Source organism: Halichoerus grypus, chromosome 4, assembly GCF_964656455.1.
Source record: "Halichoerus grypus chromosome 4, mHalGry1.hap1.1, whole genome shotgun sequence".
Taxonomy (NCBI): Eukaryota; Metazoa; Chordata; class Mammalia; order Carnivora; family Phocidae; genus Halichoerus; species Halichoerus grypus.
In genome coordinates this window covers 68,869,873-68,889,881 of record NC_135715.1, presented here as the reverse complement: position 1 = coordinate 68,889,881, position 20,009 = coordinate 68,869,873, and the positions used below count along the sequence as shown (strand labels likewise).

At 40.3% G+C, this 20,009-nt stretch overlaps 1 protein-coding gene across 15 annotated transcripts in view; it reads left to right on the top strand.

The window, feature by feature from the left end:
• Positions 1-20,009, top strand: part of FRY (FRY microtubule binding protein) — a 425,755-nt gene that overhangs the window by 323,266 nt on the left and 82,480 nt on the right. For 12 of the 15 annotated variants that reach the window (XM_078070487.1, XM_078070483.1, XM_078070485.1 and 9 more), the window contains 6 exons: positions 1,939-2,105; positions 10,475-10,574; positions 10,855-11,026; positions 17,243-17,499; positions 17,971-18,117; positions 19,368-19,536. In XM_078070487.1, the coding sequence (XP_077926613.1) occupies positions 1,939-2,105; positions 10,475-10,574; positions 10,855-11,026; positions 17,243-17,499; positions 17,971-18,117; positions 19,368-19,536 (1,012 nt within the window). The remainder of the gene's footprint in view (positions 1-1,938; positions 2,106-10,474; positions 10,575-10,854; positions 11,027-17,242; positions 17,500-17,970; positions 18,118-19,367; positions 19,537-20,009) is intronic. The other 3 variants (XM_078070481.1, XM_036070513.2, XM_078070489.1) reach the window with 1 other exon arrangement.

Sequence of the window (20,009 nt, the reverse complement as noted above, 5' to 3'; positions counted from 1 at the left end):
AAAAATGATTCGTCATGATCAAGTTGGCATTATGCAAGAACTTCAAGATTGATTTAATGTTCAAATAGCCATCAATTCTTAGTATGTTAATTATATTAATAGAGCCTCAAGAAGAAAATACATGATCATCTCAATAGATGCAGAAAAAGCATTTAATGAAATTCTACATTTATTTATGAGAGAAACTCCTAATAAAACTAAGAATAAAAAAGAACTCTTAGTTTGATAAAGGGTGTCTAAAAAAAAACCCTATTATAAACATCGTACTTAATGGTGAATATTGAAAGTATTCCCTGTGATTGGAATGACCAAAGACACTTGCTTTCACCGCTTCTATCAACATTATACTGAAGATCCTAGTCAATGCATTGGGAAAGAAAAAATAAGATATCAGGAGTGAAAAAGAAGAAATTAGATTATAAATATAAATGTGAAAGCTAAAAAACTGAAGTTTCTAGAAAATAATACAAGAATACAGGAGGAAATCTTAATCCCTGGGGTCTAAGTAAGGTTTCTTAAACAGGATGCAAAAATTCCTAATTGTAAAAAAAAGACCAGTTAATAACTTCCTCCAAAAGACACCATTAAGAGTGTGAACAGGCTAGCTACAGAGTGAAAGATGTTTGCAAGATAAAACCAGCACTTCTTATCTAGAGTATATTAATGATCCCTTCAGATAAATAAGATAGAGACATTCATAGAAAAATGAGCAAGTGACTTAAACAAGCAATTTAGAAAAGAGGTTATTTCAATGGCCAATAAACATAAGAAACTGTTCTCAAGCTCATGAGTAATCAGAGAGATGCAGACTCACCACAGGAGATACTACCTCAAATCCACCAGAATGGTGAAGATTAAAAAGATGGACAATGTCGACGAGGAACTAGAGCAACAGGAACTCTCATAGAAGGCTACAGAGAGTAGAAATCGGAATAACCACCTTGGAAAACTGATTGGCATTATCTACTAAGGTTGAACATAAGACACCCTACGACCCAGCAATTGTACTCAGATATATATTTCATAAAATATATATCCAGTATGTGCAACATAAGACACGTACAAAATTGTTCAAAGCAGTATTATGAAGTCAAAAGCTGGAAACACCCAACATTGATCAGTATAGAATGAACACATTGTGAAATAATCATATATCAGAATACAACAGTGACAATGAATGAATGTGGATGACTCTCAAACATGAGTTGTATGAAAGAAAACAGACACAAAATTATAATCTATATAATTCCATTGCAGAGAGTTCAGAACAGCCCAAACTAACCAATGGTGGTGGAAGTCAGGATAGTGGTTCCTTTGGAGGAGAGAGAGACTGGTGATAGGGCAGTGCATAAGGCTGGCTTAAGTGGTGCTGGTAATGTGGTATCTACGTCTGGTGTTCACACTGGTGTGTTCAGTTACAGTAACTCATCATTTACTTGTGAATTATATGCTATGTATCTTACACTCCAAAATAAGGTTTCTAAAGCTCAATAAAAACTTGCTGATTTTCTTTCAAGTCAAACTAACTTCTTAATGAAATGTTATTTTTAAGTCCTTTGTAATAGTATCATTAGCTTTTATCTGCTGCTAATTACTTAAACCTGTGGGGAACTAGGCTGATGATGTTTGGCCATCCAACCAGAATATTGCAACTTTGCATCCTCTTAAAGAAGAATATGTGGAATAAAAATTAAGATGAAGGGACACCTGGATGACTCAGTCAGTAGGGGGCACAACTCTCGATCTTGGGTTTTGTGAGTTCGAGCCCCATGTGGGGTGTGGAGATGACTTAAAAATAAAATCTTAAAAAAAATTAAGATGAATACTCTGTCTCCACTTTCATTTTCCCCAGTTTATGTTGGCTAAGCATGCCTTTGTGTCTTTCCCTGGAATAACTTTTCATTAAACATGAATAATTGCTTTCCTCCATGTATTCAGGTTCATCAGCTTGGCTGTGAAGTCGTCATCTTGCTATTGGAACTTAATCCCGACCAAATTAATCTTTTTAATTGGGCAATTGACCGATGCTACACAGGTTCCTACCAGCTCGCATCTGGCTGCTTCAAAGCCATAGCAACTGTGTGTGGAAGCAGGTATGAATCCTTGTAAGTGAAAGGTTTTTAAGTGGCAAGTACAATGAAAGTTGCTCTTCATGATATGAATATGTGAGGGCTGACTGTTTTGCAATTATCTGAGCAGAGTAAATTCTAAAGAAATACACAATGGCCAATATTTCCCCAGCAGATAGACCACTCCCTATAAGTCTGCAGCTACAATGATTTTTCTCATTCTCCTGAAGAATGATTTGTCCTTATAGCATCCTTCTTATTAATTGCCCGGAAGTTCACAGGAACGAATACGAGCAGGATTTGAAAATGATAAAGAAGGTACATTAAAGGAATTAAAGGAGTTTCTAGAAATGTTTGTGACAGGTGTGAACTGTAAGCCCTTTAGCCATCCTGAGACCAAACTAAACCCAGGAAGCAACCTAAGAATGTTACATCGCTCTATTAAAAAAAAAAAAAGTAATGGCCACCTGGGTGGCTCAGTCGGTTAAGCATCTGCCTTCGGCTCAGGTCATGATCCCAGGGTCCTGGGACTGAGCCCTGCATTGGACTTCCTGCTCAGTAGAAAGTCTGCTTCTCCCGCTACCCTTCCCCCCCTGCTCGTGCTCTCTATTTCTCTGTCTCTTAGACTCAAATAAAATCTTTAAAAAAAAAAAAAAAGTAAAAGGGGGTGCCTGGGTAGCTCAGTTGGTTAAGCATCTAACTCTTGATCTCAGCTCAGGTCTTGATCTAAGGGTTGTGAGTTCAAGCCCTGCATTGGGCTCCACCACTGGGTATGGGTCCTACTTAAAAAAAAAAAAAAAATTTTTTTTAAGTTACATCTCTCTTGCCCAAAACTTCAGAAAGGAAGAAAAGAAAATGTGACACCCTGGGTTCCGTAGATTACACTTATAAAACCACACTCTCTAGTTATGTAAATTAGCCCCTCAGTGAAGTCATGCAGCACTGTAATTTATTGAGTGAAATAATTTCACTATTTCACTGAAATAATTTCATAGCCAAAATGAAAGGGTTAATGAAGACCGCAAAGTGCATAAGCTATTCCCAAGAAAGAGCTTATGTATTGGAAACTGAGAGAAGGCAGCTCAAGTTTATTTTTGAAAAGACTCATATAGACTATTGATTTTTCCTTTTTAATTAAATGTTGAATTTTAAATAGCTACCTTGAGCTACCGGATGAAGGGAATAAAGTGAATGAGCTTTAAATTCTGACCTATTACAACGTATTCTGTTCTAAATTAATAAGAACAGAATATTAGAAGACCTCTACTTTCAATAAACCTAAAATGAACATGCTATTTCAAGAGAGAGGTTTTTCTTTAAAATTTTTAGCTTTCATTTTTATTTTTTTTATTTTTTTAAAGATTTTATTTATTTATTTGAGACAGAGAGAATGAGAGAGAGAGAGAGAGCACATGAGAGGGGGGAGGGTCAGAGGGAGAAGCAGGCTCCCTGCCGAGCAGGGAGCCCGATGCGGGACTCGATCCAGGGACTCCAGGATCATGACCTGAGCCGAAGGCAGTCGCTTAACCAACTGAGCCACCCAGGCGCCCTTTAGCTTTCATTTTTAAAGACAGTAGATAACATTTCACATCTAGAGCTTACATTTTCTATAATCTTAATAGTAGAATGTTTATTATACATTTTATTTTATTTTTTTTTTTTTTAAAGATTTATTTATTTATTTATTTATTTATTTGAGAGAGAGAGAATGAGAGAGAGCACATGAGAGGGGGGAGGGTCAGAGGGAGAAGCAGACTCCCTGCAGAGCAGGGAGCCCGATGCGGGACTCGATCCAGGGACTCCAGGATCATGACCTGAGCCGAAGGCAGTCGCTTAACCAACTGAGCCACCCAGGCGCCCTGTTTATTATACATTTTAATCTCAGTAAAAGTTACAGCAGATGAATATAATCTAAACTGTCCAGTTTGCCATCATTTTATTTCATGATGTTAACATTATGAAATCATAGTTATACCTATAGAATATTACCAAAATAGCAATTTTTTTGCAAAAATCTTTCTCCAGAGTGTGTTTTTATTTTCAGATATTTTGATATTTTAAAAATAAATTTGTTCACATGACTCTTTGATTTTGAAAATATAGAATATGACTTGGGCCCTAGATCCCTTTGACAAAAATTAAAACAAAGAAGTTTCCTCTCTTTGCTGCCTTTCTCCCAGTGAACTCGATGTGAACTGTCCTAGTCAAATTTATTTCATTGCATGGCCATCTCATAAAATATTGTACTGCATTCCTCTGGGTGAATCTAGGTATTTTCCCTTAGAGGGAATGTCTATGAATTTATGTCTATGAATTTAGCAATATAATCTGAATTTCAGTAATATCTCCAGTCACAAAAATATTAAATCATAAAACTCCCCATATTTAGATTTTTTTAAGATATTATTCCAAACCATTCTGCTTTCTTAGACAAATATTGCAGATCAACTTAGGTTCACGACCCTCATGTATCCGGCAGGAAGGTTCGAGGGCCAGGCATCGACATGGCCGCAACCTGTCCGCCAAGAGACTAGCCAACCCTTCTGTCATTTGTCACCACAGGGCATGTTCAGAATTTAAAATTTCAGCTGTGGCTTAAATTTGCTCTCTCTCCTCATAAATTCTCAGTCTGCATAGTCTGGATAAGCCTCGGGATTTGTTTGAACAATCTTTGTACTTACATTTTCAGTACTTTTTTTGAAAGCAATTCCGGTGTTTTAGCTTTTGCTTTGTTTTCCACAAGTTTGCTCCTAAAAACACCTAACCACCTTCTGTTATGAAATAATATGTTCCTGAAAACTCATGCCTAAACTGGGTCATATTTTAACTTTCTCAAACAAATTATCTGTACAGTAACTCCTACAAGTCATATTCTAAAGTGAAGAATCTTTCCTGTAAAGAATTATCCCCTCCTTTTCAAATAGAAATGAACATATGCTGGATTTTTTTTTTGTAGGAATATGGCAGTTTATAACCAGACTCATTTATTAAGGAACCATTTACAATTACTATAAAATACATAAAAAATTGAACATTTAAAAAAATGCTCCTGAATAAAACTTTCTACTTTTGGTTTTAAAAGAGGGAATTAGCCATTTTTGCATAGTTTAATATATCAATCCCTTTATTCATCAGCTGTGATAATGAAAAAAAAATAGTTCTCTATGTTCTTTTTTTGTTTCTTTTATTTCTATAGAGGACTCTGTGTGTGTGTGTGCGTGCGTGTGTGTGTGTGTGTGTGTTGTGAACTTGGTGGAATCTAATCAAAACTGAATGTAACTATAACTCTGATATATCCAGTGATATTGAGAGATTTGGAAGTCAGTGTGGATCTCAAATAGGACCAGGAGAAGTGAGGATAAAAGTAGAAAGTGGTGGTAGAATTGGTAATATTAATTTTGAAGAATTTTTTATAAAATATATCTTATATTTGATTAAAAGCTATTAAGTGCAGCTCAGTACTATAATTAAACACAAAAGGAAATAGCTCACCTGTCAGGCAGCATTAATTCAAATACCGTTTGATTTCTGTGTGTCTTCTTATTAACTTCCCCTCAACTCCAAATTATATCAGTACAGAACAGGTAAAGAAATTGAGAAAGAGATTAAATGGATATCCAACATTCTAAATCAAGGTAAATAGTATGCTTTATATTAAAAGTGTAGGCCATTTCCAGTTAGTGGCTTAACTCAACAAAATTCTCTTCACATTTAATTAAATACTTGAGAGTTCTATTGTTTTTACTCTTACCCTCCAACATACTACTACAATGTATTTAGTAAGTGTTTAAGAATTACATATAAGGTCAAAGTTTTAATTTATATTTTGTTGGGTTTATTTTGGGAGGTGATTTTTGTTGCCATTGCTGTTTGTATGTTTTGCCTTAAGCTAACTTCTTATAATCTTTCCCAATTTAAATCAGCCCCAGCAAACTTGAATTATTACAAGTAGATGTCCCACATGTCTTAAGGAAATATCATCTATATATTACCAAGGAAGACAAGGGAAGCTTATGATTCATGAATCCTAATCACACTCCCTAGTTGGTGATGCATAACCTCATTTGGTTTTGCCAGTCAGCTGGAGATTTCAAGAGAGCGCAGAGTTTAGGAATCTGGGCTCAGGAAATGTGCTGTCTTGAGCTTGAATTTAGCTCTGCCTCTAATCAAGCTGTGTGCTCCTGAGCAAGTTACTATAAACACTTACTGATTTGTAAAATGGGAACACTAGTATGATTAGGTTAAACCAATTAACCTAATGATTAAATTAAACCAATCTTTCCTTTTAATATGGTACATGGTAGCCTCAGAAATTGCAACCATGTACAGAAATGCATGCAGGATATTTACTACTGTATTTTAAAACAGTGAAAAACAACCTCAAGTCTGTTAATAGGGGAATGAGTAAATATGGCATTTCTAATCAAGTCCTTAAAAATAGATCTATAATATCTGAACATGAGAATATCTGTAAAATATGAATCCAATTTCTTGACCTAAGGCCTAGCACATAGTAGGCACTCTGTAAACACTTACTATTCAATAGCTATTGGAAGTAGAAAGCTATGGTGTAATCCCCTCTATCAACGAATGAAATCTGTTTCTCTCCAGAATACCTCAAAGTTACCCTGAGCTCTGTCATTCCATTTTATATAAGCCAGAGCTAGTGGGTTTCCCAAATTCTTCAAAACCTCCTCTCTTCTAGACTAAAAAAAAAAAAAAAAGTTTTATTTTTTGTTTGCTTTCTGAATTACATCTGCCTGTTGTATTTATTTTATGATTTGATTTTTATTCCAAATGATCACAGCTGTCTTTATCTTTTACCCTTCCATGGCCTGCATTGAATAATTTAATACTGAAAGGTGTAAGATTTTGTTTCTAAGCCTATTTTAACCATCTAAGTACAGATGTTTTATTTGTACTCCTTCACTCCTTTGAGATCTAAATTTTCACTTCTCTGGACTTCTTTCATTTTCTGTATCTGTGTTGTTATTTCTTTCAGTGTTGTTCTCCATAAAGTCCATGGTTCAGTCCTAAGCAGCTAATTGAATGCACTAATTACATAGTCCAGTGCACGGCCCTGCATAGGAGGGAGGCCTTGTCTTCCCTTTTCCTGCCTTAAAAATCCCCAATGATCCAGCAATATTTGTCAGTGTCCTTTTCTTTTTCTTCAAGTTTTGATTTAAATTCCAGTTAGTATTCTTTTATATAAAAATGCTTATGTGTTAAATCTCCGTGTTAGAGACAGCAGCGTAGGTACGATATCTCTGCTGCCGTGGGGCTCCTGGAGTGTCCTTTCTACTTTCCCAGTCCATTCTGGATGCTACAGTTTGTTAGAACTCCCAAGTTAGACTGGCTATGAAATGTACTATTGTGGGCTGTCCAGGAGGCTGATAGCACTGTGGATAAGTCCATTCTTTGGAGTCAGACTTACCCAGGATACAGTCTAGGCTCTACTCCTTGTACATGAACTTGGTCAAGTACTTAATGTCTCTAAGCCTGTAAGCTTGTCGGGAAGATAAAATAACAAATCTACGTAAAGGCCTTGGCAGAGTAACCAGCACAAAATAGGCAGGTCATAACATAAATGTTACCCATCGTTCTTCATTATCCTCACCACAGCATGTAGGAGGTTTCCCTCACTTCTCATCTGACAAATCAGCCACATGCTTTTTTGTTCATTTAAATGTAAAAGTTCTAGGGATGCCTGGCTCAGCCAGTTAAGCATCTGCCTTCAGCTCAGGTCATGATCCCAGCGTGCTAGGATCAAGTCCCACATTGGGCTCCTTGCTCAGCGGAGAGCCTGCTTCTCCTTCTGCCTGCCCCACCCCTGACAAATAAATAAAATCTTTAAAAAATAATAAAATTAAATTAAAAAATAAAAGTTCCAGAAAAGTAATCATTTTGGAGTGCAAATTAGTAAAGCCATTTTGGAGGGCAATGTGGCAATATCTACCAAAATTTTAATTGTGCCCTTTGACCCTGCATCACCTCTTCTAGAAATCTGTTCTAAAGAAATAACATTTGGTGTTATAACAGTGAAAAACATTATAACTATGAAAAAAAATGAAAATAACCTTTAAATGACTGTTAATACAGGCCTAAGGCTGGATTTCTCAGGAAACAGACTCCGGGGTGGAGATCTGAGTACAGGATGTTAATTAAGGAATGCCCTTGGGGTCAACATCTATGGGGAAGTGAAGGAAGTAGGACTGGGCAGAAGAAAGGAGACCTCAACTAGTCCCATAGGGGCTACTGCTGGGTATGGGCATGTCCTTGACCTGGGCAAATTTCTTCGGCTGAAGGCAATTCCCAGAGAGGGATTCAGCCAGAGATCTCAGCCTCTAACACTAGTTGGAGGATTGAGTGCCTCAGTCCTGAAAGGGGGATCCAGGTGGCACACCACAGCATCTGCTATAAAATTGGTTTATTTGTGGTACCATACTATGGAATACTGTGCAGCCATTAAGAAGACTGGGGTAAGCCTCATTCACTGAAAAAGCTCATCTCCAAACAATACCCATGGGTAGTATAATCACATTTATGTTGACAGTGTGTGTAAGGGAAGGGTACTTATTTATACACATACTTAGAAAAGGGTGGTTGCCTCTAACAGTTGGGAGAGTGAAAGGAAGTGAACACTTCCACATTTTATTCTATATACTTACCTCAGCCGACACCAGCTCACCAACCGTGTGAGTGAACCATCTTCAGAATAGATCCTCTGGCCCTATGCATTTCTTGAATCTTTTTTTAAAAAAGTTGTATTCATGTATTACTAGAAAGATAAAAGATTAAATTTGATTAATGTCAAAAATAAAAGTGAAAACCATCCTTTTTCGTGTATTTAACCAATGCTCGCTCTAATCTCTGATTAAACTTACTGTAAGATGGGCATGTATTCATAATAGTATTATGCCTTTCTAGAAGGGTGATTTTTCAAAAACAGAACTTAGACAATTGTAATTATATTAGAGAATCAAAAAAGGAACCCACAAGAAAATAATGTGTTTTTTTCACCTCCAAGCCATCTTCTGCTTTCTGAAGTTTGCCTCAAAATAAATATCAGTTACTCACTACCTATGGACCGGACCGTTCCCTAATTGTTTATCTCACCAAGACTTTTCTATTTATGACCTCTTTTCCACTATAAGAAAAAAACAAACATTTTAAAAAATCATCTTTAAGGAGTATTATATAGCAAGAAAGGAAAATGAATTTAAGCTCCATATTCCATTTGATTATACTGTAATATCCCTATTACACACATTCCATTTGATTATACTGTTAGTTGGCTGGGTTCCTACTCCCCATCCCATGCATGCAATCAATTACCAAATCATACCAATTTTATCTCCTTAGTGTTTTTCATCTCTTATCCCCTCCTTTCTGTCTCTACCATTCCTGCCCTAATTCAAACCCTCATCAGCTCCCCTTTGGTGTATTGTAACAGCTCCCAATCCTGACCCCCCTACAAGCCCCTTCTCCGCAGAGCACTCAGAGGCTTCTTCAGAAGTGATGTCCTTGCCTAACTCCCCCACTGCAAATCCTGTAGGATCTCCTTAATTTTTAGGATGAAGTCCGTAAGCTGGTTATCTTCTGAACCCACCTATCACCCTAGTCCCATCTTCTGTTCCTCTACTAATTCTTTCACTCAGTCTGCTACACAGAGATTCTTTCCTTTACAGAAGGGATCTTGCTGTTTCATTCTTGTCATCTTTCAAAATGCAGTTGTCTCTGCCTAGAACATTCCCCCATGTTACCCTTTCCATGGCCTGGCTAATGTCTCCTGGTTCTGCAAATCTCAGTTTACTTGTTTCCCCCTTGGAAAAGCCTTCTCTCACCCCATGTGTGGTGTAGGTGTCCCTCATTAGGATTGTGTAGCATGCTGTGGCTACTGTCATCATAACTAGACTGTATAGATTATCTCCCTAACTCTACAGTAAGTCTGCCTTAGAGGAAGCGGCCAGCCTTACTAACTTAGTATCATCAGTACTGTGCAGTTGTTCTGGTATATGTTTGGTGCTTACAACGTTTAGATGGATTGAATGAAAATATTAAATCAGTGAGCTACTGAGAAATGTAAACATATCATCTTCTGTTCTTTCCATTTTTATTTGGTTTTCATTAAAATCTATTTACATTAGATTTTTGCGTGTTCATTTATCCTGGTGCAACAATACTCAATTTTAAACAAAAACAGAGCTATTTCTCTTCTTCTAATAAACAGCAAAAGAATGGGGAGGAGGGGCAATGGCCAAATGGGCGTGAAAATATCATTAGTAAGTGTGACTGAGGTCAGTCGCCATCTAGAATTTTGAGAGGTAATGATTTATCAAGATGACTAACCAGACTGTCTTAAAAACTATGCTGTTTTTTGTTTTTTTGTGTGTGTTTTGTTTTAGGAATTATCCCTTTGACATAGTGACATTGTTGAACCTTGTTCTATTCAAGGCCTCTGACACCAACAGAGAGATTTATGAAATCTCCATGCAGCTCATGCAGGCACGTATCATTTACTTACATGGAAACTTCGGAAAGAGGGTGGTTGATACCCGGATGCCTGCTTATTCCTATATGTCACTGGTGGGGATATAGAGGAGTGAGAAGACAGTTACATAACCTTCTCTAAACACAGGAACTAACTGATGCTTTACCTTTAATACTATATTAAAATATGCATTCATTACTTTTGTTACTCTGAAACTTGATGAAACATAAATCCTCCTGAGTCAGCCAGCTGATGTTTTTTCATACCATTTCTCCCTTTCCTACCTCTCTGTAGATCCTTGAAGCCAAGCTCTTCGTGTACTCAAAGAAAGTAGCTGAACAGAGACCCGGCAGTATTCTCTACGGAACACATGGCCCCTTGCCACCCCTGTACAGTGTGTCACTAGCACTCCTGTCATGTGAACTGGCCAGGATGTACCCCGAGCTCACCCTCCCACTCTTCTCAGGTACCATGCAAGGACACGTGTGATCATTTCTGCACAGAGTTATCTCCCTTTTATTTTATTTTTTACAAGAGAACAAATCTACATTTTTACCTATTTACTTTTCAGCAAGTTTAAATCCTTGAGGGGTACAATGTCACATGGACTCTGTGTCCAACAGCCTTAGCAGGAAGGTTGCTTCAGAATTTGGCACAAACCATGCGGCTGTTTCCATGAGCCAGAGTTACCTTTCCCCAGATTACTCTGGTTTTATTTGGTTTGCCACTAGGAGTCACTGTGTTGTTCTTTGCTTTGTACATACAAGAGTATCTCTTGCCTAGATAGAATTCGGTTTCACCTCAAGCATAAACATCTTCAATTGGGAGAAGAGCTGTGTGTGTTCCTTCTGGTTCCAGAGACCCCTGTTATAGCCAGCAAAAATGGAAAATGGCCTTGGACCACAGCCTTCCAGATACGTTTGTTATTTTAGGAGTGCTGTTACCAGCAGGCTTCCACAGGCTTCAGGATGGTGGAAAGAGAATGAGGAGGCCGTAATTTTCCTTCTTCAAGTCTAGTGTCATTTTAGAGTCAAAATTATTGATGCTAAATTTGTAGATCACAATTGCTTTGGACTAACTTCACTTACATATATAAGGCAATTCTGGAATATATTTAAATATAAAAAGTGTGTTTATCTAAAATAGCATAGGTTTATCTAAAATAAACATAGGACAAATGCAGAGATGCTTAGATTAGTCATAATCCTTCTATATACCTTATGTGTGTAAAATTTCCCAAATAAATTAAGTATGTGTGGTATAACTTCTAATACATATAATTGCTGCAAGTTGTTTTTGGTGGTGATGGTGATGGTGTTTTGTACCTTGTATGTTGCTACATACATAGGTTGTTGAGAGTTTAGATTTTTAGCACATCTTTGCAAGTAGTCTTTGTGAGTAATTTTTGTGAAAACCCACCTTTAAAGAATTATAGTTGTTGATTAACTTCCTGCGTAAGGAGCACCTTGCCAAGAGGCTGATTTTGGTCTCTCAGTTAGTCCTCTTTTTCCATCTATGTTACCAGGGCCTTCGTCCAGATCCCCTTCAGTCCCCCCACCCCACCCTTGTCCCAACATCCCCTGCCTGCAGTCCTCAACCCTGCAGTCCACCCACTACTCAAAACCAAATATGTACAGCACTTCTCCGCTCAAACTTCTCTGCCCAGCTGTCCTAAAAATAACTGCTGATAATATCAGTTTCCATCCATTGAGTGGCCTATACTAGGCACTTTATGTACACTTCATTTATCATTTGATTTCTGCAACCCCATGAGTAGTGGTTAGAAATGAGACTCTGGGCTTGACAGCCTGGGTCCGTCCCTGGCCCTGCCATTCCCTGGCTGTTTGACCTCGGGCAAGTCATGGAACCTCTAAATTCCATGTCCTTATCTGCAATAGTAACTACCCCAGAGGGTGCAAGGATTAGAACAAGCTGATAAACCCAAGCAGTTAGCCTAGTGCTAGTGTGGAATCACCACCACCACCACTGTAATCACCCTTGCTATTTTACAGATGAGATACTAAGGCTTAGAGACATTAAATAATAGGAACTCTTTCACCGATTAAAAAAAAAACCTCCTCTTCCAAACTTGCTTTCCAAACCTTTTCATCCAAGAACCTTCTACTCCCATCTCACTTGACCTTTTACATGCCAGGCCCTTTTGTCAATCCTTGCTTCTGTGCATGCTCTTTCCTTTGCCAGAAATGGCCCTTCTCTCCTTCTCCCTAACTCCAGTCTTCCTTAAGACCTAACTGAAAATCTGGGGCACCTAGGTGGCTCAGTCAGTTAAGCATCCGGCTCTTGGTTTCTGCTCAGGTCATGATCTAAGGTCATGAGATCAAGCCCCGAGTTGGGCTCCATGCTCAGAGGAGAGTCTGCTTAAGATTCTCTCTCTCCCTCTGCCCCTCCCCCATCAAATAAATAAATAAATCTTAAAAAAAAAAAAAAAAGATAATACCAAGGGTGTCTGGCTGGCTCAGTCAGAAGAGCATGTGACTCTTGATCTTGGAGTCATGAGTTCAAGCCCCACGTTAAGTGTAGAGACTACTCAAATAAACTTTAAAAAAGAGGAGGGGGGCACCTAGGTGGCTCAGTCAGTTAAGCATCCAACTCTTGGTTTTGGCTCAGGTCATGATCTTAAGGTTGTGAGATCGAGTCTCACATCATGCTGTGTGCTCAGCGCAGAGTCTGCTTGAGTTTCTCTCTCCCTCTCCTTCTGCCCCTCCCCCCCCAAAATAAATAAATACATCTTAAAAAAAAAAAAAAAAAAAGACCTAAGTGAAAATCTGCTTCTACTGTGAAAATCTCTCCATCTATCTGCAACAGAATTAGTCACATCCTTGCCTCATGCCTGAAACAATGGGGGGACTCCAGAAAAGCCTTCTTGATAAACTAGTTCTCTTCTTGGAAAACTAAAATCTATTTCTATTCCCGTCAACCAAGATTTGAGTGCCACCTCCATGCCAAGCACTGTGCTTAGGTCCTAGGAACACAGATGCGAATAAAACAGTCTCTCTCTCATCAATGGGTCATAATCTAGTAATAAGGAAAGATGTGCAGTCATATGGTTATGATACAGAGCAGCAAGTATAATTAAAAAAAGCACATTCTGTGTACGAGATAGAAGATAAGGGGATAATCAATTATTGGGCCAAGAATATCAGGCAAGACCTCCTAGAGAAGTTGGTGTCTGAGCTGCAGTTGGAAAGAGGAGTAGAAATTTGCAAAGCAGACAAGTAGTTGACATTACAGTTGGCAAGTAGATAGGTATTACAGACCAAGGAAAGAGCACGTGGGTTGACTTAGAGGTATAAAATAACATGCTGCGTTCGAGAGATTATGTAGTGGTCAGTTTGGCTACTACAACATGCAGGGATGAGGGAAAGCTAGAGATGGTCATGGACAGACAGAGAGGCAGAAGTCAGGTCTTGGAAGGCTTTGTATTGTTGTATTGTACCCTAAGGAGTTTATAGGACAGTGATCTCTAGGTGCTCCTGAAACCCCTCAGAGCCCTGGGAACAGGAAGGGCATCGAACAAGCTCCTTGGGTTCTGAAAGCCACTGATCAGTTTCAAACAAGAGGCAGGGACAAGAGCAGAATGCATTTTAGAAAGACTGACTGTGTGTGAAGGATGGATAAAAGAACATCCAGTCTAAAGAGAGAGGATCTGTTGAGAAACAATGACAGTGGTCCACGGAGAAAGTTATGAAGGCCTGAACTAAGACAGCCCCGTGAGAGTAGAAAGGGGAGACCAGAGTCAAGAGCTTCCAGGCAGGGTACACGGAAGGGAGACCCTGGTACGATATCTGGGAGGTAGGGGGTGATAGCCCCACCTCAAGAGCCAATCCAGAGAAATGGGAAGGCTAAGGACAAAGCAGAGATCCTGAGCTCAGCTTGGGATATTGAATGTAGGTGTCTGTCAGACATCCCTATGTAGAGACAGACTAGAGTCAAGGGCAGACCAGCGCTAGTGACTTATGGAAGAATAGAAGGGGGTAGAACCAAGGAAACAGATGAGATCACGAGTGGAGTGAACACAGAGAGGAAGAACGCACCCAGACACCCAGCTTTTGAGGACTGGGCCCGGGAAGAGTGAGGGAACAGACAGGGGTGGAGGCCCATTCAGAGAGGAAGGAGAACACCTAGAAGGTGGGCATCATGGAAACCTAGAGAAGAAAGGATTTTGGAGGAATGAGTGAGCAGTCCACAGCCTTGACTGGATCAGAGAGCTCCCAGGAGATAGAATCTAAGCATCACCCTCTGGACCTCACAGTTCACAGTTCACAATTTTTGGTAACTGTCAATCGTTTCTGCAGAGAAAGTGCAGTAGAAGCCACATCTCAGTGGCTTGGCTGAGAAAGAAGGAAAAGGAGAGGATGGAGCTACAGTGGGTTGCAGAGTCTGAGGGTGAGCGGGGGATTTGAGCTTGTTGTTTGGCTGAGAAGGAGAAGCTGGTAGCAGACTGGACAACTCAGGGAAGAGGAGGTAAATAGTACAGAGTGTTCAAGAACAAAAGAAGCTCATACAGTGAGTGGCAAGCAGGTGCAATCTAAGTTTTTCTTCAAGAATTGACCTTTGGGCTGTTTTGATTTATGAGGAATAACTTGTTGAAAATAACATGGAAAAAGGAGGAGGCTATAGAGATTGTCTAGCTCTTGTTTTCACTGCTTTTACTACTAAAAACCCTGTGGTGAGATTTTTATTGCCTGTAATGTCAGATAGGTTAATTCCTTGGAAGTAGCCAGGCGAGTTGCACAGGTCACTCCCAGAGGAGCCAGAAACTGTACGGAACAGCCATCTCACATTTTTTTTAATTTGTTGCTGGAGGGGTGAGTGGGGGTTGTTTGCATGCCTGTGGCATTTTTTCCCCCTTTCCCTTCAGAAAGACCTCTACAATCCTGGCCCTGATTTAGGTGCCTCTCCCCACACACACACCGGTTGGACCTTGTGTCTGACAGACAAGATGTAATAAACATCATAAATAAGCAAATCATGTGATGTGTTAGAAGGTAATCATTGCCTCAAAAAGACTAGAGGTTTTTATGCCACTGTTAAAAAATGTATTTTTAATAGCGGTTGTCCCTCCAATTGGAAGGATTTATTCCCCTCCAAATTCCCGATCCTTTTCTAGCAGAGTTAAAATAGTTCTTTTGCCATAACGTGCCCTGAATCCTTGTAACCAGAAGGCCTTTTCCTCCACCGAACCCCTACAACACTCTGTTTGTTCCTCTTTGTCACTTGTACCTCGCCCCAGAGTTACCTGTCAGCATCACTTGCCTCAGAGCCTCCTCCTCAGGGACAGGAACTAAACCTTGAGTCCTTGCTGGCTCCACAGTGCCTAGCACAGTGACTTGCCCCTAGAAAAGGCCCCGTATGTTGAATAAATAAATGTTCTGGGATCTGAAGGATCCGAATATGTGTCATAAAAGTTCATGATATCAGTCATCACATCCCTAAAGTTTAGAAATTAAGTCAGTTTTGAAGTTTTGAGCTATGTGGAACATCACAGCTTAACCCTGATTATTGCGGCCCAGCATTAAATATATTCATATTCTTCAAAATAAAAAAAATGGTAATTGTAATTTTAGGAAAAGGGCCAAATCAATTAAAGCTACTGTTTCAGAGATCTAGTGGATTATCTTGGTGTAATTCCTGGCATCTTCGTTGTTCTATTGTTTAGCAGCCAAGAGCTCTCCAAATGAGATTACATGCCACGCTGGGTAATAACAAGTGCATCAGACTGTGCTTTCAAATTTCCCTTAGGATAAAACCGTTTCTTCTCTAGATGTTAGAAATAAAAGATTACAAGCAGCTCGCAGCATATAGGTAACGCTGTGCTTTTATTTCTATAGAAAGCTTATTCAGATCACAAAATTAAATGCTGCTGACAGTGAAACAAGGCATGAATGCTATCACAGAAAATAAGGGTGAAATCACTGAGCTGAATGTCCAGTTTTACCCTTTTGATTCATTTATTTCATAAAACAAAGTACAGCACTGAGCATGCGCCAGCCACATAGGTGGCAGTTTTCAAGTCAATACCAGGAACGTGAGTCCACATGCTGGAGGCTCACTTCTCAGTTTTACAGCAAAGAGTTCATGGAAGACACTTGGTAAACTATCAGAAGAGCGGAAAGATAATAGTCCTTGTTACAACAGTCCCAACCACTGTTTATTAAGCTCCTCCTGGGTGCCCAGCACTGTGCTGAGCATGTAAGATACCTTATGATCCTATCTCTTAATCCTCACAGTGGCCCAAGGTGGTCCCATTCTACAGATGAGGAACAGAGAGGTTAAATAACTAACACAGAATTTCCTGCAGCTGGTAGGTAACAGGAGCTGGGATCTAATCACATGTCCTGATTCCGAGCCCCTTGTTTTGTCCGCTCTGATGCGCCTCTTCCATAGCAGTGGATTTGAACTCATGAAGCCTCGCGCCTCACTCCACTTTGACCAAGCCCATGCTTTTCCCGCTGTGCTCTCTGACGACGCTCCACAGAGCGCCAGACGCAAGAGGCTTGAGGACAAGCCTCACTTGTAAGATTTGGAGGCCTTGAGGAGCTGCTGTATGTGAAAATGCCTTGTACACTGAAGTCACTGTTCCATCTGTCCGTTGGTGTTAATAGCTTCGTTTATTTCGATGAGATAACGTACGGCTCTGTGTCACTGCCATTCCCTTTAGAGGTCAGCCAGCGGTTCCCCACGACACACCCAAATGGGCGTCAGATCATGCTCACCTACCTGCTGCCCTGGCTGCACAACATCGAGCTGGTGGACAGCAGGCTCCTCCTCCCGGGGTCAAGCCCCAGCAGCCCAGACGATGACGTCAAGGACCAGGAAGGGGAAGTGACCGCTTCACACGGGCTGAGAGGCAGTGGCTGGGGCTCCCCGGAAGCCACGTCACTGGTCCTGAATAACCTCATGTACATGACGGCCAAGGTAAACTCCGAGGATCCGTGCCTCAGAGCACGGCTCTGTCATCCAGGGAGCCCCTGGGTTGATCAAACCCTGTGCTGCCCACTCAGGGCAAGCAGCTCTTACATGAAGAATCGCACGAATAGGGCATGGAGCGTGGCGATGGTTGCACAGTGATGTGAATGTACTTCAGGCCACTGAACCGTATGCTTGAAAATGGCAAACTTTATGTTATGTGTGTTTTACCACAGTTTTTTAAAGTAATAAAAATAAGAACCCTAACATATTAAAAATCATGACAATAAGTACGTACATTACTGCTTGGTGCATTGTAAGTTGCTGAAAAATGGCATCTGTCTGAAGAATGGCCATGTCTCCCCCTTCTTAGGATTTTGAGATGGCCATGACCCTTATAACAACTTTTAATCAAGCATTTTGCATCCTGCCATTTTTCCCACACGTCTCCCGGGCTGGTTTTTCTCTTGTGTGTTATAGTACGGCGATGAAGTTCCTGGACCAGAAATGGAGAATGCTTGGAATGCTTTAGCCAACAACGAGAAATGGAGCAACAACCTGAGGATCACCTTGCAGTTCCTGATCAGCCTGTGTGGGGTTAGCAGCGACACGCTTCTCTTGCCCTATGTAAGTGTCCCTCAGACTCTCGGGAGTCACTGCTCCTGTTGGTTGTATTTGCAGCTGCGAGTCAGAATGTGCTCTTGGCACTGAGTAAAATGGAGATGTCAGATTTTGTCAGTCACGCTCATCTCCCAGGAGCTCATCTACATGTTACATAAAGTGTCCTTCTGCCCCCTGAGAAGCAGGCTACAGTGTCCTAGGGACACCTGTCATCCTCTTTCTAAGCCTTTGGACACAGAAACTTATGAATTAAAGTGGATATTTTCCTAACAGCTACTAAAAGCTGCCTTCTGTAAACAGTAGACCCACTATATAAGAGAAACTCAGTAACACATTATATTATGACTAATAAAAATGCTTCATGTTTACATCTTGATGCTCTTAAAACAGAATAAAAATGGGGAGTATCCAGGTGTTTCTCTTCAAATGTAAGTGTTAGGAGAGAAATAAGCAGAGAGAAATCTTCCTGAGATACATGATATTTAGTGTTTGTATTTAAAGGTGATCTGATCAATAAAATGACAACATTTTTAAAACCCTAATTCATATATGCAACCGATGAATCATTGAACATTATATCAAAAACTAATGATGTACTATGTGTTGGTTAACTGAATTTAAATTTAAAAAATTTTTTAAAAATAAATAAAAAAAATAAAATAAAACCCTAACTCAGTTGGCATTTGTGTGCTGTTGGTTCTTGTGAGAGATTTTCTGCCTGCCCGCTGTTTTGAACCACCTGAGCCCTACTGCGGCTTCCATGCCTCAGGGTGGACGGTGAGGGCCACAATAAGGCAGAGCTTTAATCCAGACTTATTTTTAAAATTTAAAACCCCACAAACAGCTAAAATTCACTTGTTTCGAGGAGAGTAGAGAAGAGCAGGGGACTGGATTCCTTATTCAAACAAAAATAACTTGCAGTTTTTTCCCATGGTTTGTATAAATAAACTTGTTTCTAGATAAGGCCTTAGCGGGCAAGTTTTCAGCTGAGAGAGAGTGCATGTGCCCCAAAGGTAACTTTTGTAAACGTGGCCATTAGGGCAGGTAAGGCCTTTAACATGTATTTCTGTCAGACATGCATGTGCAGAGAGGCCAGTTTTAATCCAAACGCTTTGGTTCATGCTAGGAGACCATGAAGCCGAGCTATCAGGATGGTAGCTCGGGGAGGACGCATTCATGGAAGGGAACAGGTTACAGTCTAGCGTTCTTGTGGGAGAGGCTCTGGAAGACATCCCTTACGTTCTGTTTCTTCTCAGATTAAAAAGGTGGCAATCTACTTGTGTCGTAACAACACCATCCAGACCATGGAGGAGCTTCTCTTCGAGCTGCAGCAGACGGAGCCGGTGAATCCCATCGTCCAGCACTGTGACAACCCCCCCTTCTACCGCTTCGCAGCCAGCAGCAAGGCCTCCGCGGCAGCCTCCGGTAGGGGGAGGGCAGCTGGGTGGACATCTTGTCTGGGATCTCTGGGTTTTTCTGTATGGAGAACACTGAAGGGATAGGAGTGTATGTGTGTGTTACTTTTTCTTATTCCTGTGTGAACTTTCATTTAAGAGATGGCTTCAGGGGCACCTGGGTGGCTCCATCGGGTAAGCATCTGCCTTCAGCTCAGGTCGTGATCCCGGAGTATCGGGATGGAGTCCCGAGTCAGGCTCCCTGCTCCATGGGAAGTCTGCTTCTCCCTCTCCTCCTGCCCCTCCCCCTGCTCTTGCCTGCGCGTGCATGCTCGCTCTCTCGCTCTTTCTCACTCTGTCTCTCAATTAAATAAATAAAGTCTTTAAAAAAAAAAAAAGATGGTTTCAGAATAGCTGAGACTCTTGAAGGGCCTTATCGGTTTAATGAAATCATTTTGTAAAGGTGACCATCAGTCAGTGACCCAGTATTGGTGGAGCTTTGTA